Raw genomic sequence first — 27,961 nt, 5'->3', positions numbered from 1 at the left:
CATTCTAGGGACATTCCACAGAATATGCATTCCAAGTCACAATCACGTAAGCAGGGAGCTCTGCAAGTGCTCACGGTCTTCAAAAATTATGTCTGTCAAGCCAAGACACCAAACAGGCCAACGTGATGTTATCAAAAGTCTTGTTCTTGTTTTTGTGTGATTTATAACTAAATTTATTTTAACAAAAATAACAACCAAGAGAAACAGAAGCCAAAAGAGAAAGCAACAGATTTTGTGTCAACAAACCTTAGCAACAGTTCTCTCTTCGTTTCTTTCAATGGATAAAACTTAGCACATGAGCTCAGCTGCTCAAGCAAATTAACTCAATTTAATTTTCTTTTCTTAATCCTCTACGCTTGAGACATTGAGACTCATTCTTGGAGTAAGACAGCTGTGTTCGTTATGATCTTAGTATAATCCCACTATGAGAAAACAGCATGCTTGAATGTAGACATAGTAGCAGAAGGAGAGAAGTGTCATGTGTAAAACTGGAGACTAATAAAATATCCACAGATTGGCATAATGATTGAAACCTCAAAGACTGTGGTACCAGAAAACTTTAAGACATTCATTCACATCTTACATAATACAGGTGTCACCTAATAAGCCAAGCTGAAGAACAGAAATTTATTTGTTGAACATAAGAGATGCTCAGAAAAACCGCATTAAGAACACAAAAAGAATCTAGAAATACAAGGATGGGATGGATACAGCACAACTTCTGGGAAGATCTGGGGAAATTCTAGTTATGACCTGAAGCATAACTTGGACTAGTAATTCTGACTGCACAACAGACAGAAAAGGTGAAAAAAGACTATTTCTTTCTTAGCTGTAAAGTGAAAGAAACATTAAGAAAAAAAGTTCCCCAAAATACTTTGGAAGTAAGCAGAGTAGGAGGAATTAACTATATACTCCAACCAGATTTCATGTTTTTCTAAATAAGAAAAGTCCTAACTATAAGGAAGGTATCCTTATAGTAAGTGTAATTTTCTCTATTTTCAACAGACAGTTCAACTTTTTAGTCCTTGAAAATTACCAAGCATCAAGTAGATGTCTCCTTGGTGAAGTGGCACTGCCAAGCCAGGTGTCTCTATGTCCCATGCTACCTTCAAGCCTACGTGCCAAACAGCTGGGTCTCTTCCCTTCAGTTCCTGTTCGTTGCTTTCTTGTACAGATGAATCTTGAGAGAGAGAAAGAGACCACAAAAATGAGGGAAGAGGTAAGAATCATAAACACAGAATCTGGTTCAGAGTTAAAGATATGCCATATTGGTACAATCTTAATAGGCTTAAAGATTCTATAGTCTCCATTTGCTATTATCATCATCTCCAAATCCAAAATTATGCAACAGGTAAAAGAAAAAGAAAAGCCATATGAGATCAAGAATTTTTTTGCAACCAACTTTACCAAGATCAAAACTTTAAGTTAACTACCAGGTGAAGGCTAATCAAGTCAAGGCTTGTAATGGACTTAAGGTTTTCTGAAATTCTTAAGCACGTGTAAGGGGAGTTTTAGCTAAGCATCACTAATTTTTTTTTCATTACTAAAAATACAAGCATGGAAGAAAAAAAATCAAAAAATGCAGCAACACTGATATAACAATAGATAACTTCTGAAAGAATGTCAAGTCATAAATTGCCAAAGCATTTTAGGAAAAAATTCATTTGCTTATCTACTTGCAATTTCACCAAATCATAAACTGAGGCGAAGGTGAAATAATGGTTACCAAACACAGTCTAGACCAACAAAGCAAACCTTGGAACCATCTCTGTCATTCTTTTCTCAAAATTACTAGTCAAACATGCTAGATAACATGTGCAAGAGCCAATGAAGCTTCAATACATTTGTCACAACACTTTTCTTATCATTATGCAACATGAACGCGTTGAGCTTGGGGAAAAAATAATCCACTGCATAGAAATAGTATTTAGAGCTTAATCCCTCGGAACTATTTTCATAAGCTTACTTCACTGCAGTATAAATTGAAAGATACAGTCAGCATTTATAACAAGGTACTTGGGAGCCATGGTGTAACAGTTTTACAGCTAAAGTAACAGTGCATTCTGACAGAGGAGGGATGAAGTTTTAATAAGTAGTTGGCACAGAACAGCAGTGAACCGTTAGAAATTAACTATGCACCATGCCCAACTCTCGCTTAGAACTCAGCAACTGTGTCCATTTCGCTGTCCACTTGAAATGTGCTTTTATGTAATAACTTTTAAAACTTCTGTCTTAAGAAAATTCTAGAAGAAAAATATTAAAGACAGCTCTTTTATATTATAAGAGGCATGCACAAAGTGTGACCACAAACTCACACTTTTAAAATATTCATGTTGTTCATCTCAAATGGTTACTGCATGTTGTTTAGCTGGGGGCAGCCTTTAGAAAATTAAGACAATTTATTAACTATTATATCAATGAAGTATTATCTATATTCAGGAAGCAGAGAGACAAAGCCTATTAAAGAGCCAATCTAAATGTTCTCAAGTGAAAATTCTTACAGTCCCCAAGTTCCCTCCCTTCACTGCTGCAGTGCTCATCCAACTGAAGCTCTGGCTCGGGAGCAGCTCTAGGCCCTTCCATCAAGGAGCACACAAATGAGAAAACAAGAGCTAGCAAATACTCAGAAAAATCAATACTAAACTCTTCAAGGGGCTTTCATATTTTCGACCCTGTTCAGATAAATCGTAACTTAATTTAAGAAAAATGTTTTCTGAAAACTGCAAATAGGATGGCTTTCAAGGCATTTTTTAATACAATACATCATGGATATTATAAAAAGAAGTAACCTTTCTGGGTTAACTCTCTCTGTTGTGCTGCCTTCCCATTCACTTTGGCAGCAGCACTGTTCACAATATGGCAGCAATAAAATATAGAACTACAATCAGAGACAGCAATTTCAATCAAAGTTTCCTGGGGTCTCCTCATAAATCCAGCACCTTTGGAATGTGCTCGTTAAAATGACTTATTTTTTGCAGTTTGATAAATTTTTTATTGCTTAAGTACTGAGTTCAAATACAGCTCACAGTCTCCTTTTCTCTATATTCTCAATTATTGCACCTTATAATTATCAGCAGCAATTGAAACTGATTGCTCCTACCATGTTATTTTGGTAACAAATGGAAGCAAGCTGCTACTTGCTTTTAAATGCAAGCTACCCTAAAACTGAGAGCAAGGGAAAAAGAGACACCTTAACATTTGTGGCATATCCCCAAGTAGCCCTGACAAACTTTTACATAAAAAGAAGTTTTTATTAAATTCTCTATGACACCTCAAGAATGATTTGATGCTGTGTATTTATTGATATAATTACAGTTGCCTTTTAAGTGAAAATATTTGGATGTAGGATGCATCTAAATCGTAAGTATTTGAGAATAAATCATGTGAATAAATCACGGATCACATACCCATCACCTTAACACAAACATATTTTGTAGTAAGCCATACAGAAATGGTCAAACATACAAGTATTTAATAGCAGTAAAACAAAACTATGTGCAGATGAATTCTGGTCAGCAGAGATTTACAGACTTGGGCCTGCAAGAAACCTTTATGCTGGAATCCCAAATGAAATGGTGTAACGAAGTAAAATCTTACCACAACATAACAATACCTCATCAAACCTGTAATTATGGCACAACCATGAAAGAGAGAATGTAGCTGCAGAAAATTGGCCACAGCATTATGCTTTTAATGAGACAGCTCAGATTTCAGAGATGTTCCAGCACTAAGATCTGATCTTATCAGGTTTGGGTCAGGGTTAGGTTCAGAACAATATGAAACTTGTTTTCCTGGAACTACTTTGGTTATTGTTTCAGAGCACAGAAAGTAAAAGTAACTTTGAAAGGTTTCTTTGCTATTTGGCTCCAAAATCTTCCAGAGTTTGAGACTTTTTGATGCTCTGAAACCTAAATGATCTCTATTCAAGTCAAACTGTAATGCCAAATCATATCCTAAATGTAACCTTACGTACCATTTCTTAAGAAAATAGAATCACTGCCAACACATTGCTAAGAACAAGGACTGTAAGCATTTACTTCAACATTAAATCCAACTGACCACTGTTATATTATTTTTTAAGAGACTGACTGGGTCTTTTTCCAGAATGTAAAATAATTTGGACACATACTCCTCAATTAAAAATACATAAAATTTTGGTGTCTTTCTATAGTAATTTATATATGTTACATACAAGAAGTGAAAGAAGCAGAGCATGCTTTGTTTCTCAGCGGCTGATGGGAAAGAAGAAGTATCTACCCAAAGTTAATTTCTCTACCTCATTACTCAAAAGCCTTAGAATAAGAGGTTAAATTCTATTAACATTTAAATTTTTCTTGCAACTGACATTCACAAAACCAAAAATCCTAAGATTCTGCCAAAAATGGTCTTATCAATTCATGTTTGGAATGCTATATCCACATAAATCAGGAACAAAAGCACTAAAATAAGAACAATCAGTATTCTGTCATCCCTTCATTTCTGAAGGAGAGGCTGTATTTGATCAGTGAGAAAATGTTTAAAAGAGACCCCACAACCCACAACTATTTATTCAAGTGATGATTGCTTTTTAGACAACAGGGATTCTAATATATTATTGTGAAATTTAGTGGGTCACTAAAAATGTGTGGCTTTCAGAACATGAATCAAACTGATCAGACTCTACAAGTTAGAGCTGTGACCATTTCATACACTTACCCATTTCTTTAAAAGTAAGATAAAATTTTCTACATACCATTTCTGTTATTTCAACAAGTAATATTTCTGTTATATTACTGACATTAGAAATTATTCCAATCCTGTAAAAAACATCTACCCCATTACTTTTATCCATTAAGCAGTACATAGAGAACTACTGTCAACTACCGAGTTAAACTGACTTCAATGCTGAACAACTTCTGTAATTTCAGGGTTATTTTAATATGATAGGGAAACATACATCTGTAGTGCATCTCAATTATTTTTATTCCCAATTAAATGAAATAGCCCTCATTAGGCTACATGCCAGGATGTTGCTTCTAACTTCACAGAGTAAAAACATACAAACAGCCTTTTACAAAAGAAACAAACACAAAAGGTCCTTGAAGATTAGTCATCACTGCAACTAACAGTAAGTTTGTTAAACCTTTTAACATTACCTTGTCAGCCTACAGAGCCAGTTGTGTAGAAGTTCAAGAGTTAAACAGCAAGTAGCCCTTACAGCAAGAAAAACTAGATATGGTAAAGAATCTAGAGAAAACTACTTATCTAATCTGTTCCTCTGTGGGAAATTCAGGTAAGAGAAAGATGCACACACTTCAAGTGTGTATTTTTTCCCATCTCCTGTAAGTTCGTAACTGAAACAAGTCTCTACTTCAAAGAACATCTTTAGAACAAGCTAGTGCCCTGCTAAGTAATAAAACTTCCTACAAAACTTACATTGACCTTATGGAAAGCTAGTCATTAAGAATTTTTCATGGATAAAATCCAATATTTGAAAATGCCCTTTTTCTACTGGATTGCAATTCACTTTTATAACTGCAGCAGGAAATAAATATGGGTTATTAGCTTACTATATTAAAATCCTGAACATTTTTTTTACCTTCATGCTCTCAGGTGATAGGATACTTGTAAACTAATGAGTTATTAATAATGCGGAATTGGTCAAAATTTGAAAATCCTGTTCCTTGATAAATTCTGAAATATAAATTAATTCCAAATACAGTTAGTGGCAGTATAATTGAACACACATTCTGTAACCTATTCAGTTGTGCATAGGTACCCTGACTATCATTCATGCACTTTCATGCAGCATACATGCTAAAAGGAAACCTCCCAAATTTTGATGAGGCCCCACTCTCATCACTTCACAACCTACTCTTAACCTAATGTAATGTAAGTAAAAGCATCAAACTAAATGTTTACCTTATTTTGTTGTTAGAATTGTGCCTCATTTGAAGTTGCTTTGAAAGAGTTTTACACTGGAAACAAGAAAATAAACACTGATGCCAATTAGAATATCAGCTTGTTTCAATATCTTTATGTTGATGTCTAAATTTCTTTTCTGGCATATTGAAAACTGCTTCTACTCCAATTAACACTGATCAAAGTTTCAAACATGAAATTTTCATTATGGCATCAAACAATGAACAAATGAACAAGAAAACAAGTTGTTTCAATTACAGTAGTATCTGTTTTAATGCTATTTAATCCAGTAAGTAGGTACAAAACAAATACTGATATAAAGATGTACATGAAAGCAAAAAGAAAACCATATAACCTGAGTTGTGCATCTCTAAACAGGCTGACAGAGCTGCCATAGCTCAGTAAGACTGCTTGACTCCAAGGGCTGCTGCTGCTCAAACCCTGACAACCTGGGGATTGTGCATTACAGCAGGGTAGGTCAGCACCAGCCATGCAGCTCTGCAAGCCTGAGCTCCCGCATGCCAAGGCTGCCACAGACCCTCAGTGTCCAGTGGGGATTTGAGGAATTGAGAGCTGACAAAACAAACATGCAAGACCTGGCAGAAAAAAGAATCAAGCCAGTTTCAACAAAAATCAACATGCTTAATTTGTGTTTTCATTTCCCACTGAATCAGTGTTTTCTCAAAGAAAATTACTAATCCAGCTCATCTACATCTTCTAAGGGAAAATAGCTCAAACAAAAAAATTCTGACCACAACTACTCTTTTTATTATGTATTCTGTAATGATTCTGTGACAGTCTTTTTGCACTACACTGAGAATTCAATGCTAATTCAATACTAAATGAATGAATGGAGTAAGTGCTAATAAAAGATGTCAGCATAAAAACAAAACATATTTATGGAAAATAAGAAGAAAAGTCAAGACATGACTCCACAAAGATATAACAATATTCTTCAAAAAGATGTTGAGATCCTCACGTTTCACAGTTATGGAGACCTGGCAATATGGGAAATATTGAAAGTCTTTGCAGAAACCATCAAAACATTCACACTATATAGAAATGGAAAGAATATTATTATAAACATTGATGAGCTTATAACCATCAGCATTGGAAGACTGTAAAGAGAAACTCGGAAGAGCAAAAAGACAATTGACTTCTCTAAAATCAAATCCTCTTGGATGCACTGGGTACAAAACTTTAACACAAAGAGATATTTACTGACACTTCAGTTACAAAACCATATTCCTAAGTACAACAGGAAGCATTTCCTCCAATTTATGAATAAGAAGGTCATTGCTTTAGGGTTATACAATGACAACCCTGAGCACAGATGGGAATGAACTGCTGGCTCACAGAGCTGAACTGCAGGACATCTCTCCACGATGCTCCATAGCCATGGCAGGCACCTGAAACTCCCTCTACAGCTCAAGAACCCAATTTGAGCAATGCAAAATCAGAAAAAATTCAAGTAGTGACTTAATTTTTTTTTAAATGATAGAACAATCAATTTATTTACTAGAAAGATCCTGCTTTCTGTTTTCCCATCTATTTCCAAACTTCGCAGAAAAAAATATACAAACTTTCAATTTTAAGTGTATTTATGAAAAAAACCTTGTATTCAGCAAAAAAAGTTATTGTATATAAATACCAAAATAACTTTTAGCCTAAATATGTAAACTATTTCTATCTACCGACATCAATCAAATCTTCGACAGAATGTCAGTGGTTTTAAAACACCCTAGTTTTTATTTAACTTACTGAATAAAAGAAACAAAATCAACTGACGAGTTATGAATAAACATAGCAGCTTTCATTTTTATTAATTTATACCTCTCTGAACTTAAAGGGACTCACTTTGTTCCCCCTCCATAAGCAAACTTTATGTTAAAGTAAGAAAGTTTTAAGCATACTACAATAAATCCTCATACACAGTATTATTACTGCAAGTTCATGTTTAGGTTTCTTTAACTCAAAATCCTACTGAAAAAATATTTCTCTACAGTACTAATGAAAAAAACCCAACACATCTTCTTGACACCATTGACAAAAAGGACAGAAAGAAGTTCATGAAGAAAATTACACTTTTACCAGTCAGGAAATCTCTTCAACTCAATTTGCTAAGCCAGTTGATGTTTTATACCCAGGAAAATGTAAATAATATGACTTCAGTTGTACATTAGGTAACAAAGTGACAATGAGTTTCAAAACTAATAACAAAACCAATAAGAGAATGCATGTGGGAGTATAAACTATTATTTTCATATCACATTCTTTAGCCAAAACCTACTGAAGTCAATGCAAAATCTTTCCCTGTTCTAAAGCAAACATCACAGGATTTTTGGAAGAAGAAAAGAATCTACTGTGAATGATGAAACATAACAGAACATTTGAAAATTCAAATCAAGTTTCTAAATTTTGATCTTATGTTTGCAAAACTAAGAGTCATTAAAAAAATATCCAAGCCTTTGTTCAAGCATTGTTAGGAAAAAAAAAAAACAAACAAACAAAAAATCCTCATGTTTGCTCTTAAATAACAATAAAATGGGGTAGATAGTTTAAACTAAAAATGAAATATTTAATGATGCTTCAACTGCACTTTTACCACCACCACCCCTAAAATGCTGCATGTAATTTGTTTTAAAATAAGCAAGAGCCTGCAAAGTCTGTCAGAGAAGAGCTGTTTTAATGCAAAGTGTCCCCTCTTCCCAGCCAGAGAAATGCTGGCAAGTCCTCCATTAAACACACATTAACACTACAGCATGCCTAGACAAAATGCATATATTTCTAAGTAAATATAGTGATACTTCTATCCAAAAACAACTGAAAAAGATCTTTCCAAAGAAAGAAGAGTAGCAAAATCAGCATAAAGCAAAGCAACTCTGTATATGATAAATAACACTATAAAAATGGTGATCCCAACCACAGTGAAACATTTTACAGGATAGAAAACATGCACATGCATTAACCTAAGAAATGTAGTTGACAGATTTTGATTTCCTGGCTCTTAGTCAGGGACTTAATTATACCAATGTTTAAATCTAGTTAGAGAATGACTGCTAAGCCAGCTTCAGTAACACAGCTATTTTGTACAGGTTTTAGTGGAAATAAAGATGAGACTTCAATACAAACGTACCACAATGCATTCAGAAGCTCGTGACAAGTCTAGACCAGCATACAGGTGTGCTTATGCACATACACACAAGGGAACACAGGAGAGCTTCAGGGATTTCAGGGACTTTGGTGACTGGTCAAGTCCCATCACTCACCTTCACAGCTGTAACTGTACACAGCCACTGCTGACCTTTCCACCAAGTTCTCGTCATGGTGCCAGCTCACTGCCATGTTGCCCATTCCAAAGTAAGGTTCTTGTTTCAAGTACAGCATTTGGAGTGGATCCATATAATTTAATAAAGTCAAATTATAAGATGTTCTGTTCTTCAGACTTCTGTCATCCTCTGGTACACAAAGATTGTTTTGATATTTTGAAACAGACCCTTGCTCCATAAGAGAAGTAGCAAAATTTTGGTTCCTATCTATTACAGCAGTATCTTTAATTTCTTTGTTCTCAAACAAATTTTGTCCTTGTAATGCCTTGACTGTTTCAATATGCAAGTAGTCATTAAGTCTCATCAATGCTTTACAAGCATCATGTATTTGAGGATTGCAATATTTTATATCATAACTTTCGGTAGGCCAAGGAACTGTAAATAATCTTGTGTTCAAGTACTTATAAGTGCATCCTGGGTTTCCAATTAATATACGAGACACTGGAGTAAGAAAGTCTTTTCCTTTGATCCTTACAAGATCTTGAAAGAAACAGTTGTGTTCTCGCAAGGTCAGAAAGCTTTCTTGTACCATTTGATGGAGCTCTTCAGGTATTGTATCAGATTTCCTGAAAATCAGCTTGGAATACTTGGTCTTCCACTAAAGGAGAAAAAAACCCAAACAACAAAAAGAGGAAAAATAATTATTCTTTTTACAGGAGTCAAGAGATTTCAAGACAAGGCAAAGCTGTCAAGTTAACAAGAATGAGTCTAGAATGTGGTGAAGATATACATGCCAGCACTTGTTACTTTATTTTCATATTTCCGTATATTGCACAAGCTGTGGATATGTACCAGTGGCTTAAACCAGAGAAAATCCCCAAATTAATAAATACAAAGACTCTAGAACAATTCAGTAGAACATATAGCCCATCTGATGAATCTGTAGATAATGCCACTTTTAAGTTTATAAACAATAGAATATCAAGCAGTAAGAAAGTGATTCCTCTTTTTGCAATGGTTGCAAAGACCCTTCAGTTCCATTCTGATGTACAGAATTCTAGAAGGCTACATGATAAACTGAAATAGCTTTACATAACAATACTTTTCAGGGAAAAATAACAAAACCAAAATGCACATTTTTTAAAAATGCGCTGCTAACATTCTGGTGCTTTCTACTCTTATGTTCTTCAGTACCTGCCAATTATCTCTCATTTTATATAAAAGCTCTCTTTTGACAACAAAAAAATCTCCAAACTTATTTGCTTCCCCAGCTCCCTACCCGTAGTGTCCTTTTCCCTCATATCCTCTTGTGGCTACACCAGCTTTGGTATCAGCTGGAGTTCAGAATCCAGCAGTGTGTGGAGGCAGCAACTCTCAGCAAGGTATAACACTGCTAATCAGCAGCTTCTTGCTTTGTATGCACAATACTGCTTCCCACTCCAGGAAGGCTTGGATAATTTTATTTTGTTAATCTGGTTTTCTAAGGAAGTGAGTATCACATAATCACACCTTTTATTGGTTGCCTGTAAATCTGCTTTAGCTACTGCTGAGACTGTTTGGCAAACTAGACAAAAGCTAGGGAAAAAGTTCTTTTAAAGAGTGGGTTCTTATGTATTTCATTAAAATTAATAGATAAATAAAAGAAACAGATGCACACTGGTGCCCTAGTAAGGGAGGGGCTGGAATGTGAGTGTATCAGGCATCAATTAGCATCTGTGAAGCTCCTAAGGACTCACCACACCCATTTCCTTTTGTCCAGAAATTAGCTGGCAGTTTGGAGAAAAGGTAGGTACTGATGGTAGTGTGGGGACACATATTAAGGTAGACTGAAATCTGAAGGCATTAGGCAATGGGGCAAGAGCACATGGATGCATAAAACTGATCTGCCAAAACTTTTATTAGTCTAATAGCTTATGTTCAAAGTGCTCTTAACAAGACAAATAAAAGTCACCGGCACAAAACACCAACTGACCTACAATCCATCTGTGAGCTCCTTCTGGTACAACTCAAACCCACTTTACTAGTACTATCTGCTTCCCAGTCTCATTTGAACCTGCCTTTCAGGAAATTAATTTTAAAATCCAAAGAACGTGCCCTTAAAAAATACAAACCAGGCAGTAAGTATTCACATTTTCCACTGCATGAAAACAGACTTTTGCATCATAATGCACTGTTATCCTATAACACAGAAGAGCTGGCTTTATAGGATCATTTGTTTCCACTAAAAAGAAGAACATATAAGGAAGCCTATTTTAAAAATAATGATTACATATAATAAATCTTGGTTTTATCTATAAACCTTGCCACTATTCCTTGTAAATTTTTACAGTGAAGCTAACTCCTTTTCTTTATACATTCTTATGGTTCCAAAAACTTGCTTCCTAGAGAGAGGAAAATAAACCCCTGTAACAGTATCTACAGATAATAATTTCTGACAATTGTATTTACATGCTTAGCTTCAAACACCAAAGCCTGAAAACAGTCCCAGATCTGTGTGAAGGTCCCTCTACAACCCCAGAACACAGGATCACAGCTTTCATTCAAAGTGAATCCAAACTTGATAAACAATATTCACCTGAGCTTTCAAAAGCCTGAAATGATTCCTTTAGAGATCCTGAACTGCCCCTTTTGTTTCTATCAGTGCTGTGTATCTCCAGCCTTTGAACAGTACAGTGAAAAAAAATCCTTAAAAACACCTAATGAGATCAGTAACTGTAAATATAGGACTGTATATAGTAACTGTAAATATATATTGGAGCTATAGGCTACAGTCAGATGTGAAGGTACAGCCTGATGGGAGTCATAAATATTCTTTCATAATCTTATTTAAGAATGCCAGAATATTATATGTTGTGACATACAAAGATTATTACTTCACTATTTCTTTCATTATGCAAATGCTTTGTATGAAAGAAAAAAAACTCAACAGTTCTATAGCAGTACCCCAGTATTTCTTTAAATAATTCTGTATACTGGACATACTCATACCACATTACATATGCTATTATGGTATATTTAAACAGTCACTAATACTATGTATTTTTAAACTATTTATATGAAAATTTAAATACACCGAATTTCTGACATTAATCACACACACAAAATTCCAAACAATTATTAGAAACAGAAGGAGGGAAATACCAATATGGCACAAAGCAATTAAATCCCTGAAAACATGCACTAGAAAGGAAGAACACAGATTTTACAAAGGAAACAACATTGTATTCCCCTCCTGTGCTGCAGAGGTAATGCCTTGCACATTTTGCTGCCAGCCAAGTCAGAGGCCTGTTACCTTTGGGTTATGCTTTAAGATCACATGCTTAAGAACTATTTTATCATTAAGGTATCTCAAAAGAAATCAGGAAGTGGAAACACATTTCCGACACATCACATGAAAACAGCCTGGTCTTCTTTAAATCCCCAACCAGTGCCTGTGCTGTGCCCTCCATAAGGAAAGAATTACAGGATCAGAACATTGGGTGACTGCTGGGTTCACACTGGACACCTTGTTGTTTTGGGGGGTGGGGAAGGGCAGTAATCATGTACTCTGTGTAGTAACTCTGACAGCCAGTATTAAAGGTCAACTCACTGTTCACTCTGAAAGAAGTGACAGCATTACAGGCAACTACAGTACAGAAAAAAACCAACCACATGTGCTGTTCAAATCTTCTTGTGACTATTACACAAGATTTTAAATATGCTTTTAGTATTGATGGTGATACTCAACATATAGAACCACCCTATGGACTTGAAGAATAAAGTCAGGAATCAGCAATAAGGACCCTTGATAAGCAAACTGCCATGTGCTTCATGGAATTATAGACTGTACTTCAAATATTTGTGAACTACCTTGTTACAGCCCCTTTCTTGTTCCAAACTGGCTTTAAACATTACATTGTTTCAGCTTACAGCTTGGGGCCCATTTTCAAAATCCTTTATCAGGAAAAACACATTGAAAGAGGACGTCAGTGGAAGTTTTGCTTGTGATGGAATTTCTTCTGTTCAGGCTCTACACTTCCATACCTGACAGGATAAGACAGTTTTTTTAGTTGCATCCTACCTAACTTTTCCAACATGTTCAAAGAATACTGTTCCATAAGAGGTAGATCCTTCAAGGAATAGGGCAGGTCTGTCCAGGAAAGGCTATAAAACTAAACTGAATGTGATATTTTACTTTGCCAATTTGTTGTCTTCAAGATGTCACCCTTCTTTTCCTCTCCAGCTGTAGTGTATTTAAGCATCATGGAACTGGCAATTTCTACAGCTGTGATTCCAGCAACATTTCATAACCACCACAGACTTCAAAAGGTGTTTGTGATCCTTATGATTAGCCTATATACTTAAAAATACCTAGCATCCACACATACACTGCATAAAGTATAATTCTATTCTTGCAAAAAACAATGCATTGAAAATTTATTAAGGTTGGAACAGGTGTGATTTTACTGCTATCTTGTTCCCATTGTCTTCTATATTTATGGGTTACTGACCCTGAGCAAATGAGATGCCACCTTCTCTTTTCACATCAGCTCCATGAGAAACTGAATTTACAAAGATGTGAAAAAGAAAGAAGATGCTGGGCACAGCAGCTTTTAGCAGCATCAGAGGCAGAAGAGAACAAACAGGAGGGGATGTAACAGGACTAGGAAGGAGAAAAGTCAGCTGGCCACTTCTTAAAAGGGAGAAGAGTTTCGTCATGAGCATTAAGACTGAAAAGAACATGTTTGGGTTTTTGTGTAAAGAAAAAAGAAATAAAAAATCCATCTGTATCGCTCTTGTAGATTCTCTTAGCTCTTCCACACTTGCACATCTTTGAGCCATATATCAACACAAGGCAGGCACCACTCCTGCGTCATGCAATGTCAGCATGGTCACTGGAGCCCCTCAAACAACCAGGTTATTCCTTATGCTTTTTCTCTTACCATGATACAATTTGATCTGATTGAACCTACCCTGAGTTCTGTAGCTGATCTAGAAAGATCCAAGACAGATGCAGAAAATTCTATTTATTCATTATATTCTTGCATACGCTCACTTGGTTTACTACTCATGTGGCTACTGGGCCTGATCTTTCTTCTGCTTCTTTTCACTTGAGGTATTCCAATTTCCACAATTTCTTTTGTAAGCAAAGAATTAACGATTACTTATTGCTGGAAAGTAGAATTAAGCCACTCAAACTTTAAATTTCTACATTAATCTTTCCCGTATTTTGCCGAACAGGAGCTATAAAGTTCTCTTCATCAGTCAGAAAAAATAAATTAAAATACTGGTGACATGTATTTTACTTCAGCAAAGCATGAAAAACTGTAATTAACTGTTATACATTACATATAGTGAGGGCACACACATAAAAATAAAGAAAGTTCATCACGTTCTCATTTGTGAACATCCCAGTTCTAGAGATCTTATTTCACACCACCTGGAAGTGCATTATCAGCCATCAGGATACCTTTTTTCATATCAGATTTCACAGTGTCTCTTTGAAGGAAGATTTATTTGTTCAGTGCAAACAGCCATTTTAGTTTTAAATGATTTAAAAGAAATACGTTACCAGCTGGTGGAAATCAGCATCGGCTGGTGTCAGATATGGAAGTCTATTCTCCCCAAGTTCTTCAAGAAGTTTTTTCTTCTGTTTTGGAGGAGCAAAATTGAAACAGAAAATTAGACTTAAAAACCAAGATATAAACAGAGAAGTGTAAAAGTAGTTGTATTTAAATGGCAAAACCAGGTGCAATTACTTCTCTTACTTCCTTCAATTCTGGAAAATTAAATAAGTAAAACAAACAAAAAAATCAGGGGAACTTCTCTGCTTACAAAGCAGTAATTCAGTTTAGGCAGTTTTAGAGCTCATGAGTTCTTTTACTCCCAAGTTCTTTTTTAGATATAAGTCCTTGTTACACTGATCAAAATTCATCTCAGCTTTATGTTCTTCAGACCTATGCCTACTTTATAACTACACATTAATTTCTTGTTTTCTTTCCATTTTCTTTTTTACTTCAATTTGTGCTGCCAATGGGCACAAAGCTCCTATTTCATCAAATGGCTCAATAACCCACTTCATTAAAGCAATAAGCCCCAATGTTGGGGGTACTCGAAAATATTTCCTGAAATAGTTTATGAAAGAAAAGGAAAGCACAATTTACTGTACCCCAAAGCCCCCACAGCCTGACAATATTTAAAATGCCATCCTCAAGACCTGCCATCCCAGAGACAGCCATAAATCTGGTCTGATGTTGGCAGTGCACGAAGAACCAGCTGCTTGTAAAAACAGATTTCCTCTGTCCCCTTGTTCTCTTAACTCCATTTTTACTTCTGGTTTAGACTAAGAGCTTCTCCACCAGTATTTAGTCAATGTGATAAAAACCTGATGTCTCTTCAAATTGTATTTTTCAGGTTTTTATTAATCAAAATAGATTTTCTGTAGCACTATACAATTAATTGTGTTAATGATTTGACAAGTGCAAGAGATGTGTGAAAAATGATATCAGAATTTTTGGAATCAAACAGTCCTGATCCATGACAGGTCTCTTCACACTTATCTACTCATAGACTAATTCAACACTAACTCAGTATAAGCAAAGCTTAACCACAGTGTAAAAATTATTACAGTGGAAGTTCTGGCCTAGAAAATTAATAAACTCCTCCCTCTACTTCTTTCTTTCAGCTTGCAAGGACTGCTTTTTACAAACTTTGATTATTAACAAATTTTGACTTACTTGCAACTCAAAGATCATAAAACTGTATCTGCCATAATGATTAAATATATAACAGGATTCAAATTCTTCTTTTTTTTTTTTTCAATATTTTCAGCTACGTAAACACTAGCACAACAGCAACTCAATATTTTTATGTTTTAAGAAAAAGACCAGATGGAAATGGAATTCTGCTTTTAAAAGAATATTAAGGGTATAATACAGAGGGAAACAGTAAGTAAAAAAAAAGGTATGACCAACACTTTCATAAAATGAAGTTCAAAACAAGATGAAACCAGATCTTTGCTATTCTGGCACTAGTATTTATAAAAGGAAGATAAGACCTTTCACGTATGAACTAACTCCTGCATTATAACAAACACATGAAGAAGGAAAGCTGAACTATGGAGTATAACTGTGCATTCTGTGACAATGAATTCCATTTATTCAAATTTGAGCATTGAGAAAGGCGACAGAGGCTTAAAGTCAGGTGGAAGTGTAGAGGATTTTAAGGTTCATAGATCAGTCAAACTACAATCAGAGCAGGTGGCTCCCACTCATCTCCACACTCGCCCTGTGCTGAGCACCAATTCTTAACAAGCCTGAGAAGAGCAGCACTGACATTTCTGAACTAGTGGTGTAATTTCTTTATGTCCTCAGTTTTCTTTGGGGACAGGCTGTTTTGATGTTGACATGAAGTCATTGGTGAAACCCAGCAGATTGTAACTTCAGATTAAGTTAGCAGAAAATGACACACTGATTTCCTGCATTTTCTAAAACAATTTCACTCTTCTATTACCAAAAGCTTGCCAGAATTTTATTACATGAAATTGCTGAAAAGATTAGACTGGCTTTGTTATCTGTGAGATAAACCACATTAAACTGCAGGGAAAGAAATAAGATATTTTAACATGGACTCACATCTGTGGGAAGAAAAAAAGAAAGTGGGAAGCAGAGAGATTCTGACAATTTCTTTGTCAAGTATCAGGCTCTTGGCAAAAAGCACACAACATTAAAATGCACTCTTGTGTATAGGCAGTAGTAGTTCACATTTGATTGTCAGATCTGGCTAAGTGCCGCTCTTCAGCTTGATGTGCAGACTAATACACACAGCTGGGTGGTAGAACATGCTGCTCATCTCTTATGCAAGAAGCTGTCACACAGATGTCAAAAACATCAAGCTACTCACAAATATCTCCAAAAAGTAAAAAAAAAAAAAAAAAAAAGAAAAACTGAGTATCTGGCTAGACCAGCTGGCTGATGTGAAAGTCTAAGCAGTGTTACATAAGCACTGTGTATTGCTTCTCTAAACACATAACGCCCTCAGTAAAAACTAAAAAAATGCCTTTACTTGAAGGTGTCAAGCTTCTTAAAAAGCATTCTTCTAAATCTGATTTTTAAGTTTTAAAAATTATCAACAGTGTAACAGTTTATTCAGATATCAAGATTATGCTTCTTATGTTTTAAAAAACAACATGATTTTTACACAGACATTAGTGATGACACATGAAACACATGAAAGACAATCTGATATGCACCATCCCCATCACCACACACTGCACTGCTTTAGAAACTTTATTAAGTGTTCATCTTGAGCCTTCAGAAAGGCAAAAACCTCTGCAAATACTTATTTTTTGGGCTGTGGTGAGTGTTACTGGAGCTATTTAAGTGACTGCAATGAAGATCAGAAACACAAATGACCAGTTTTAACTGCACAATGAACATTCACTAATCTCTGCTCATTCATTAATAATAAATAAGATCATTAATGAGACGGTTGTAAAATTCAGCAAGTGGAATATTATTAATTGGAATCTCTCAATCACTACACATGTAATTATACATTTTTCCTAGCAAGAGAAGTGGTGCCTTGTATGTCACAGAGCAAGAGAAGTAATGTCATCTGCACTCCCAGCCTAAAACAGCCCCTCTGCCTCAGCTCCTTTCATCAGAAGTTCTTAAAACATTGCCCATTTTTTAGTCTTAAAAAGTTTGCTAACTGTCTGCTGCAGTTTTTACACTTCTGAGACTACTTGGGACCAGAACTAGTAAAACACTTTTTTGTTTGTTTGTTTTTAATACAACCCAATGTTTTTGCAGAAATTTCAGGGATAGATAATAAAAAAAAAAGCCACTATTCAAAGCATAAGAAAATATCACTTCCTTCTCCAACAGTCTTTCCCAATAGTCCTTTGTTTTCCAAAAGGTTACCAGTTTAGAATGCCTGAAAATGCCTATCATCATGAAAGAAAGATCTGAATCACAGATCAGATGCAAACCTTTCGTTTCTCAAAAATCTCTCCTTCCTCTTACCTTTTTTACCCACATAAGAATGTCCATTAGGGCCTGTGTTCCCCTTCCATTCATTTTTTTTAAAATCAACTCTAATAAAACATGGATTTCTTTCAAATCCTGCATGAATCAAAGGGCTAGTACTCTGAAATGCTTAATAAACAATTTTATAAAGGAGGAAGATTAAACATATAGCAAAAATTTTGTGCACAGTACTAAGACCCCATCAAGAAAAAAGCCATCATTTTACAGGAACTTCCAAAACATTACCTCCTAAGAGCCTTTCACATGTTAGGGTTTTTTATAAAAAATAAATTTGGGATAGTTTCTTAAGGCAGGAATGTGATTTTAAAGTTGACATTTGTTTAAACTACAAGGCTTTCCAAGTGCTAGCTATTAAAACTTCATAGCTACCAAGGTCATTCAAATGGTTCACTAAAACAAGTTTTGTCAGAAATGAAGCTAGAGTAAAAAAAATACACCCTAAATGTACCATTACAGCTTTTATTTCTCCATTATCACATATATTAGATTTCAGAATTTTTTTTCCTTCACATTATTTCTGTAAACTCTACTCATCAAAAGGACTGGCCAATTTTACGGCACCATTTACTGACATGAAAATGTTATATTGCAGTCTACTCTTCATTACATTCAAGACTTACAAAAAACCTTGTCTGTGCCACATTCTACAAATACTGGTAGACATATGACCATACTGTACCACACTGAGTACTACAAGCTGCCCTATTTGCCCCCCTAATATAAGTCAAAAGCATTTTTATATTAAGGGCAAAAATATGTATTTATTATTAGTAGTAGTCTATGTAAACTCATATTAAAAATACCTATGACAGTCTAGCAATATTTCATGCCCCATATATCCACTTGCTAATTATACTACAATAAATTATACTTGTTATTTACTATAACCACAGTGAATCCGGTTCTTCCACTGAACAAACAGGTCCAGCTACAGAAGTAACAAAATGCAGTTCAAGTGACCCGGGCATGAAAAAAATTACGTAATGAACAATCCACTGCCATGCAAAGACCTCAGGTCTTACATCAGCATCTGTGAGTAGCTGTCACAAAGACTGTTTGATATTCTCTGCTGCAAAGGTACTGTTTGGCTTTGCTTACTAATTTCAACCTCTCTTACCCTTTCTCATAAATCAACAGGCCCGGGTTTTGGTTCACACACACACAGACCAGTCATGCATATGCACAACACACTCAACTGATGTAACTCAACTAAGAGTTAATTTATGCATTGAAGCAGCTTAGCAATGTGTGAAAAATGTCTGCTGCCAGTATCCCCTCTTTCCCCATCTTGAAGTGTTAAGGGCCCCTTAATTGTTGTTTTAACCTACAGGAACATTGTTCCTTTGGCCAGTGGCTGTTAATGGAACAGAACTGGCAATTTCCTTACCTAGCTGAGTGTAGATTTGTCACACATGGATTACCACTGTAAGTAATCATAATAAAAATACGAAGCAATAAATAGTTCAAACACAGACACTCTGGCCTGACAAAATGTCCCTAAGGCTCCTCTGTATAATTCCGAATAAACTTCTACCATCACTGCAAGCATCTTGATAACATCATCCACATCTTGCTCCCTCCTAGCATTTGTGCATCCTCTTGCAGCAGGTACCAGTTAGTAAATGGGTCAGCTCTATGTATTACGTGAAAAATAAGAACATTCAAACTTTGAAATTATCAAATTTTAACCAGATCTCCAGTTGTTCTTAGTTTCTTCTTATACATGTGGACACAAGATCACAGTACTTAAGAAAACACATTTAAGACAGTGTTTAGTTCAACATGGCTGTGAATCCTAATGAATAGATAAGGACACTGAGGCATGTCTGTATGTCATTCTTTGCATAGTTTCTAAAAGACAGCCAACAGATTCTGAGACCAGATTTCTTAATCTAGCAATTCTTAACCGGCTCATCTCCAAAGAATCAGCAGATAGAAACCTTAGTGACTGTTACCAATAACAGATTCTGCATGATTTAGCAAAAACGCCCCTACACACCCAATCCCAAGAAACCAAGGGGGTTTCACCAGTTGTGAAATACTAATCAACAGTACTTGACAGACAAAAGGTTCAATAAAGACAGATAAAGTAAAAACTGTAAAAAGAGCTAATGTTGCAACAATGATACATTTGGTGTTGCTGTTCATCTCATGTTGTAATGACATGGAGATATTGATGGCTTCTAACTTCCATGGTAATCTATTACCAGGACACATGGCACTAGATCTCTGTAGCCTTAGGAGCTGCAATATTATGCTCAAGAATGGAAAATAATGCTGACATGGTGCTATTTATCCCTGAAGGCCTCAAGGAAACAGAAAGAAACATTAAGAATCTCTACCTTATTTGGGGAAATATTGCATATCTGCAATGTGGAATTGTCTAAACCTCACTGGGATTCATAATCTAATTAATGTAGCAAAGTAAGAGCAAACACACTGACCAACAACCACAGAACAGACCAAGGACCTCCAGACTGAAACCCAAGGGCTGACAGCTTGAAATGCAGATTCAGAACCTTTGCAACAGGCTCATGACTTCTGTAGATATAGACAAAGAACTTTCCAACACAAACACTGGCGGGTCACTCTAACACAGTTTTTCAGAAACTAACTTCAGTCTTTCAGACCAGCAAAATCAAAGATAAAATAAATTTTCTTGCAGCTTTCCACCATTTCCAGAAAATAACAAGCCTGGCAGGATTGCTGATCTCTATATATATTGATAAGTAATGGTAGAAGCAACCAATGTTTAATAAGAACATTTTAAAAAGGGGGGAAAAACTGCAAGTGTTAAAATACCACCCAGAAAATAAAGCAGTCAAAAGTGAAGCAAAAAGGATATGAAAAAAATATAGGTATTTCCTGAAATACTTCAGCTTAGCATCAAGTGCAGCTTCTAACCTGCCCTTGGTGACACCGCAGAAGACAGTGTTAATGTAGAAAGAGCAGGTGTTAAGTGCAAATGCATGTGCCATGCAATTGGCTACAAGGAAGATCAATAAGGAGCTAGAGCATTAAATTTCACATACTGTAACTGTCATGCCCATTACACAGTATTTGAACATCTTTGCAGGTCATTACAAAATTGTTGATTCTTGGTCTTTTTTACAGAACCAAATTATTTTCTAGAGTTTTATTAGCACAATAAGCACTATGAAAGTCTAAAAGCACTTACAAACTTGGTGAAATCTGAAGGCCTTTACAACCTTCCAAGACATCATTTGTACATATTTGCAGAAAGCATAACCCTATTCTTCACTGCAGAATGAAAAGACAGGAACATGGTTTAAAGCCTCACAGCTAAAAGGAAATGTATTCCAGGAACACTTTTCTGTTAGTCACATTTCTCCAGGCACACAGATGATGCATTTTAAAGGAGGCATTTGCAACATAATTATTGAGAGCATGTGCCACAATTAACAAAATCACTGCCAAAAAACACAGGAAGGGCTATGCCAGTTCCCTGGGCTCATGCTTCTTGCCTCTGCTCTTCCATTTTTGTGCTTTGCCTTTTTCAAGGACATGATAAACTCAAAATTTCCGTCCAACATTTCTCACTGGAGGAGGCCTTGAGCAGAATTCTTTGTGGAATTCTTTGTGGAATTCTTCCTCCTTTCTCCAAAACAATTTAAAGGTAACCATCACTGATGCGTAATCATGGTTACAATGAATTCACTCTCAACATCTTTCCAAAACAGCACATCTGAGAATTCAGTTTTGAAGACACACAGGAAAACAACATTAATACAGTTGCATCACTTAACAATATATTTTAAGGGATATAAAAATTAGAGATCACATTATGCATATCAATTTAAGATAACAAAATTTGTATGAGTGTATTCAGTGAGGTGCAGTGCAATTTATAACATTTTACACAACTGGACTAGAGAATCCTTGAGGCCCTCTTCCAACCTGGTATTTTATGATTCTAAGAGTGATCTGTGTAATAAATGCACAGACACTGGTTTGTATTTATTACATACTAATTTCCTAACTTTGCATGCACTAGACCATCAGTTAAATGATGCAAACCCTCACTTAGAAAACCTAAATACTACAGTTGCTGACTCAACTTGTAATAAGACAACTATTCATGAAATACTGTTGGATTGAATTTTGGCATATAAATTAAAGAAAGATATTGCTATATGGTTTGCTGAAAAAAAGGGTTCTTTTCAACAAAAGTCATTTAACGAAACACGTCATAGTGAACAACTCAGACTTGGTTAATTTTGAAGCTTGAAGGCTTTGCTTTGTTCACAGTCTCCGAAATAAGCCACATGGGGAACAGAAAGCTAACATCTAAATGTTAAGTTGGCAGGCAACAATTAGCAAAATTCAGGGTCTGAAATGCTGGACAAGTTCAGACCAGAAACAGGGAGCACAAATGAAAAGAAAGGATAATTAGGCATTGGAGGAGACACCTCTGTGAAACCTGAATTCTCCCTCGTGGGAATTTTTTCTTATATCAAGTTTGGAAGTTTTTCTAAATGAGTGATTCCCAACTGTTTAGACCATCAGACTTCAAAGAATCACTCATATTTCTTTAAGAAGTTCTGCACATACAGCCTAACCAAATAAACTGGAGGCAGCAGAGCCACACTGACTGAAAGTGAGATGCATCTCATTCCTCAGTTTGGTTTTGTTTTATCACTTTGCCAGCCACCAGTGGTCAGTGAACCAGGAGACCTTGGTGTTAGAAATTCTCTTCTGTCTCAGAATCTAAAAAACCAGGAGTTAGTTGGGATCTGTATTTCACAGCACTGAGAACATTTACAGTATTATCACAAGGTTAAAGAACCAAGCTAAAAGAAAGGCTACTCACATTTTATTCTTAAGCCACTTTTGCACCACATAAATAATGCTAGGGTATACTAAGAGGTAAAACACAAGAGAACACTGATGGGCTGTTAAAGAAGTAAACCTCTGTGAAGCCATTTTCTTTCTGCCAAATCCAGGCAAATTTCATAATGCATATCGACATTTTGCTTAAGAATACATTTGTTGAACAAACTTAAGAACTCCAACATTTTCAAATAATGCTGTTTTAATAAAGCTATTCTGACTTATGAAGAGGCTAATACTTAATTTTCAGTTTTCATTTCTATTATTTGCATATACAGACCTTATTTCTCATTAACTTTTCCCCTCACTTGCAATGTTCAGGTTTAATTTGGCAGAGCAGCACTACTCAACTTAAAATGGAAATGCACGAAAATTATTTCTTAAGTCTTCCTTGTACATTTGTTCAGGGAAAACTCTTGCCTGTCCTTTCTTCCCATACACTTACATTCCCAACTGGTCTGAGATTCTAAATAGTCCTGCTGCTACCTCTGCCTGTATTTTGAGAATGTGCAGTAGAGTAATAACAAATCTTTTCAAAGTCATCTCTTCCCTGCTCCATGCTATTCTCAAATACAAGCTGGATTTCTGAGAGTGGAAAAGAGAGGCTGGCACACAGAGGACCATTCCAGATTTCAACCATTTCAACTCTCCTCTGCCCTACTTGCTCCCTTCTGCTGACAAAATATCCTAGGCTTACACTAGTGCATGTTTCTTCTGCCAAATTTAATAAATAAACAATTGCTACCAAGAGCACTGACTCACTCTAGAATGGCTTGGACTGGTTGTCTAAACAAAGGAAGAAGAGGGGCAGCCATACCGATCCAGAACATACTAAAGCTGTAGCAGGCTGATAGGAAAATGCAGACATGTTTAATGAACTGTGTGGTGACAATCAAAACTGAATCTATGAAATGACTCAATAACGAAAAAGCACCAAATAACTTCTGATTGTGTTTATAAGTAAATATCTGTATATGATATATAAGATCATTATCAAAAAACCCACAGTAAATTAGTACAAGTGAAGGAACAGTGAAAAAACTTAAAAATCTTTCATATGAAGAGATACAAGCACACAAAAAATAGTCCTAATGTGGAAGTACAACTTGACAAAGAGAAGGATTGATCTGAACTATCATAAAATTAAAGTCATACAGGAAAGTCTCCATCCATCTGAAAATACTGCAGACACCTTAAAATCTAAACTCTCTTGCTTCCTTAGAGGATATGTCAAAAACAACAATAAATAAATGTCACTCCTTCAGAATTGTCTGCAAGGACTGGAGTCAACCATTTCATAATTTGATACAGTGGTTTTGTATGTTGGAGTACTCTCAACCTGAAATTCAAAAATCTAGGCCACCCTTTCTGACACGTAGCCTGCATGTCTGTGTTAAAACCATCTGAGTGACAGCAGCTCAGCTGCATTAATAAGGGAGGCTGAGGGCAAGGAATTGACATTAAAAGAAAGCTGCCAGACCCACCTTTGTTCTTATTTGCTGGCTTAACATGCTGTATTACTTCCCCCTCTACAATGGAATTGCTCAGCAGTAACTAGAATTCAAGAAGGGCTGAAGGAAAAAAAAATTAACAATGTAGGATTTAAAAAAATATTCAAAGGGAGGATTTTAAAATTAAATAACAGACAACTGCAAGAGCTTATGACCCCCATTTGGCACTACACATGCTGCAATTTCCAACTAAACTAGTGACAAAGGCTTGATAGACTCCGTGCAGAGCTGAACTTCCATGTGAAATATGCCTCAAACCACTGGTAGTTGAGCTAATTCATTATATAAGAATTCCATTAATTTTTACTTAGGAGTTTAGCTGAAAAAAGACTACAGTTACTTAATAATTTTGGGAACCCTTAACTATATCAGGCCTTGCATTTGGAAAGAACCATGATAAGGATCCCTACCCACAGCATTTATTCAGGAACCTTTACTCTTTATTTCCATCACAAGTATTTTAAGCAAAATCATTTCCAGCTCGGAAAGTGCAAAAAAACCCCAAGTACTGTTTAGCTCAGAATCCCTACCTTTATTTTCATACCAAGCAGATGAACTTTGAGCATCACAGCAGCAGAGAGATCACCTTGAGCATGCATATGAGAACTGTTCCTCTAGAAAGTACAGCGATCTGTACCAAACCTCGTGAGGCACTAGAACAGGCTCCTCAAGGCTGCCATCGGTAAAAGACACTGCAGTGTACTTTCTGCAGCTCCTCATTCCATTCCTTTTTTTGTTCTTTGACAAGTTAAGCGCTCTGTGTTTACAAGTTTTCAATAGCCTATTACAAAAAGACTCGAATTCGTTTGCATTACACACCACGGGGATTAAAAAGGAGTTAATATATATCTATGCAGAACTATTGTGCAGAAAATAGCTGTGTAGTACAGGGCTTAGGCTGTGACCCGCTTGACTTTATTCACAGAATGCACAATCCATCACGTACAAAAACACAGAGGAACATGTGAGGTGTTGGTAAGTACCGCTGTTAGCGAGAATTTCTGCTAATTATTACACCAAATCAGGAGTCAACGGGCCAGAGCAGCGAGAGGGCACGTTTCGGGCACTGAGCGCCTGCCCGGCCGGCGATGAGGGCAGCGCGCCCTCGGCCGAGAAGCGAGCCGAGCGCGGGCGCGGCTGCAGCGCCACCTGGCGGCACACGCGCGCAGCCCAGAGCCGGCCCGGCCCCGTGCGCGCACCGCGGGACGGGAGCGCCCCGCCGCGCCGGGCCGGCCCTTCGCTGCGAACGCGTTCCGCGCCGTTGTATTACAGCCTGCTCTTACAGTCCAAGCCAGTGTACCTTAAAGCCTACACTGTGCACTGCAAGCTCTGGACAGTTCTGGCCACTGATTTCAGGAAAATATTTTATATTTGGACGCACAGCCCAAAGCCGGCCCGGCCCCGGTCCAGGACAAGAGCGCTCCTCCGCGCCGGGCAAAGCCCGACACAGCGGGGCCACGGGGACACACACGCTTCTTGCTGTACACCTCCAACACACGCGCCCTTAGCTGCTAACGCTTTACACACCGTTTTCTTACAGCCTGCTCTTACAGTCCAAGCCGGTGTATCTTAAAGCCTACACTGTGCACTGCAAGCTCTGGACAGTTTTGGCCACTGATTTCAGGAAAATATTTTATATTTGGACGCACAGCCCAAAGCCGGCCCGGTCCCGGTGCGCGCACCGCGGGACAGGAGCGCCCCTGCGCGCCGGGCAAAGCCCGACACAGCGGGGTCATGGGGAGAGACTCTTCTTGTTGTACACCTGCAACACACGCGCCCTTGAATAGCTGGAAAGGCTTTACACACCGTTTTATTATAGCCTGCTCTTACAGTCCAAGGCAATGTATCTTAAAGCCTATAGTATGCGCTGCAAGCTTTGGACAGTTTTGGCCACTGATTTCAGGAAAGTAGTCATCAATTAAATTTTTTTATACCCCCCCTCTGCTTTGAATGGACTCTTATCACTACTATTTTTATCTGGATTGTTTTCACAGCTTAATAAAGTGTGAGCCTGCAAACTTGCATTTTCTTCCTTTCCTTGCTGGCATGTTGACACTATGTGTGCTCCTACCATCATATTTATTGTCACTGCAATGGAGTTACAGCCATCCCCATCTCTGTTACCCTGATGCTATTCTGCTGATCAGTGTTGCAGCTCAGTGTTGAAGTTTATGCAAACAAAGTAAACTCTGCAGCACAACCTCGCTCATGAAAAGCCATGAAGAGGTTAAAATACATTTCATGATGAATATAAATTAATGTGTGAATACCAGCACAACTGTCTACCAAGTAAAAAGATTCACTTACACACTTAGATCAAGTTAAAAGCATAGATTGCAAAAAAGGATGCTAGCACAATCCCTGCCATTAGTCTCTACATTTTTATTTCACAACATTTTTACAGGAAAAGGCAAGAAGATGTCTATGTTCTCTAGCCATTTAGCACACAGACAGCATTTATTTATGGACACTCTATATATATTGATGAATAAGTTAAAAATGCTACATCTGAACCCCACATCTATCATTATGAAATGAATAGCAATATATTAATACTTTATAGTACTAATTTCAGCAGAAAATCACCCTCAACCAAGCTGCTTCCTATTACTGGCATTAAATTGCCATGACTCAAATCTTATGACTCCCAATTTCATGTGCATCATTAAGATAAGCAAAAACACTGTACTTTAGTGTATGTAGAATTGCATACTACAAAACAAAGAGAAAAAAAATCAAGAGTCCACACCAGGCAGACTTACTGTTATACAAGAGGACACCAAAGATCTGTTCTGATTGAAATATGGCTTGTATAACAAGGTGCTTAGAGGTTTCTTTAAAAATAATTTCTCCTCATTCTGAAGCCACAAGAAGTGTGAGGGGCGAGAATAAAGAGAAGGAATAACAGCTTTTAAAACACTGCTCATGAAAACATTATTCAGGCTGCAACAGACTGACATTTGCAAAGTTTGTCTTATTTAATTTCCCTACCACAAACTCAGTGAAATGGAAATTTAAAACTTTAGCAAAGTTTTGTATGTTCTCAGGTCCTGATCATTGCATGGTCTAGACCTTGGGGGTTATATAATGAACAAAGAATCTTATTCAGTTATGTATCTGCATCAGAAAACCCTGAAATTGTGTGATAAAAGAAGTTTCTGAAGCTAGAATTCTCATTTTGATGGTTAGATTAGCACAATACAACCACATGGACTAAACCTTCCATTGTATTAGGCATACAGTTATGATGTGAAGTGCATAAATACTGCTAAAAAGCCCTTAGAAATCCAAATTTTGTACTAAAACCTCTTAGAAATCCAAATGGGAGTAGCTTCACTCAGCAAGTGGTCAGCACACTGTAACTCTAAGTTTGGAAATCTTTACTGCAAATACACTTGAA

The 27,961-nt window shown here is 36.6% G+C and overlaps 1 protein-coding gene and 1 long non-coding RNA gene across 11 annotated transcripts in view; one reads left to right on the top strand and one right to left on the bottom strand.

Annotated features, from left to right (window-relative positions):
* LOC137481186 (uncharacterized) lies at positions 1-9,935 on the top strand. The gene is made up of 3 exons (XR_011003383.1): positions 1-90; positions 1,010-1,219; positions 9,887-9,935. It is a non-coding gene; the product is annotated as an uncharacterized lncRNA (long non-coding RNA).
* FTO (FTO alpha-ketoglutarate dependent dioxygenase) overlaps positions 1-27,961 on the bottom strand; it is a 223,642-nt gene that overhangs the window by 169,420 nt on the left and 26,261 nt on the right. For 6 of the 10 annotated variants that reach the window (XM_068202714.1, XM_068202724.1, XM_068202716.1 and 3 more), the window contains exons 2-4: positions 14,722-14,799; positions 9,171-9,828; positions 1,037-1,180 (exon numbers count right to left, since the gene is read on the bottom strand). In XM_068202714.1, coding sequence (XP_068058815.1) covers positions 1,037-1,180; positions 9,171-9,828; positions 14,722-14,799 — 880 coding nt within the window. Of the gene's footprint in view, positions 1-1,036; positions 1,181-9,170; positions 9,829-13,019; positions 13,177-14,092; positions 14,142-14,721; positions 14,800-21,377; positions 21,467-24,534; positions 24,617-27,961 lie in introns of those variants that run through there. The other 4 variants (XM_068202722.1, XM_068202715.1, XM_068202723.1 and 1 more) reach the window with 4 other exon arrangements.

This window comes from Anomalospiza imberbis, chromosome 12 (genome assembly GCF_031753505.1).
Source record: "Anomalospiza imberbis isolate Cuckoo-Finch-1a 21T00152 chromosome 12, ASM3175350v1, whole genome shotgun sequence".
Lineage (NCBI taxonomy): Eukaryota > Metazoa > Chordata > Aves > Passeriformes > Viduidae > Anomalospiza > Anomalospiza imberbis.
This window is presented reverse-complemented; position numbering and strand designations above follow the sequence as displayed.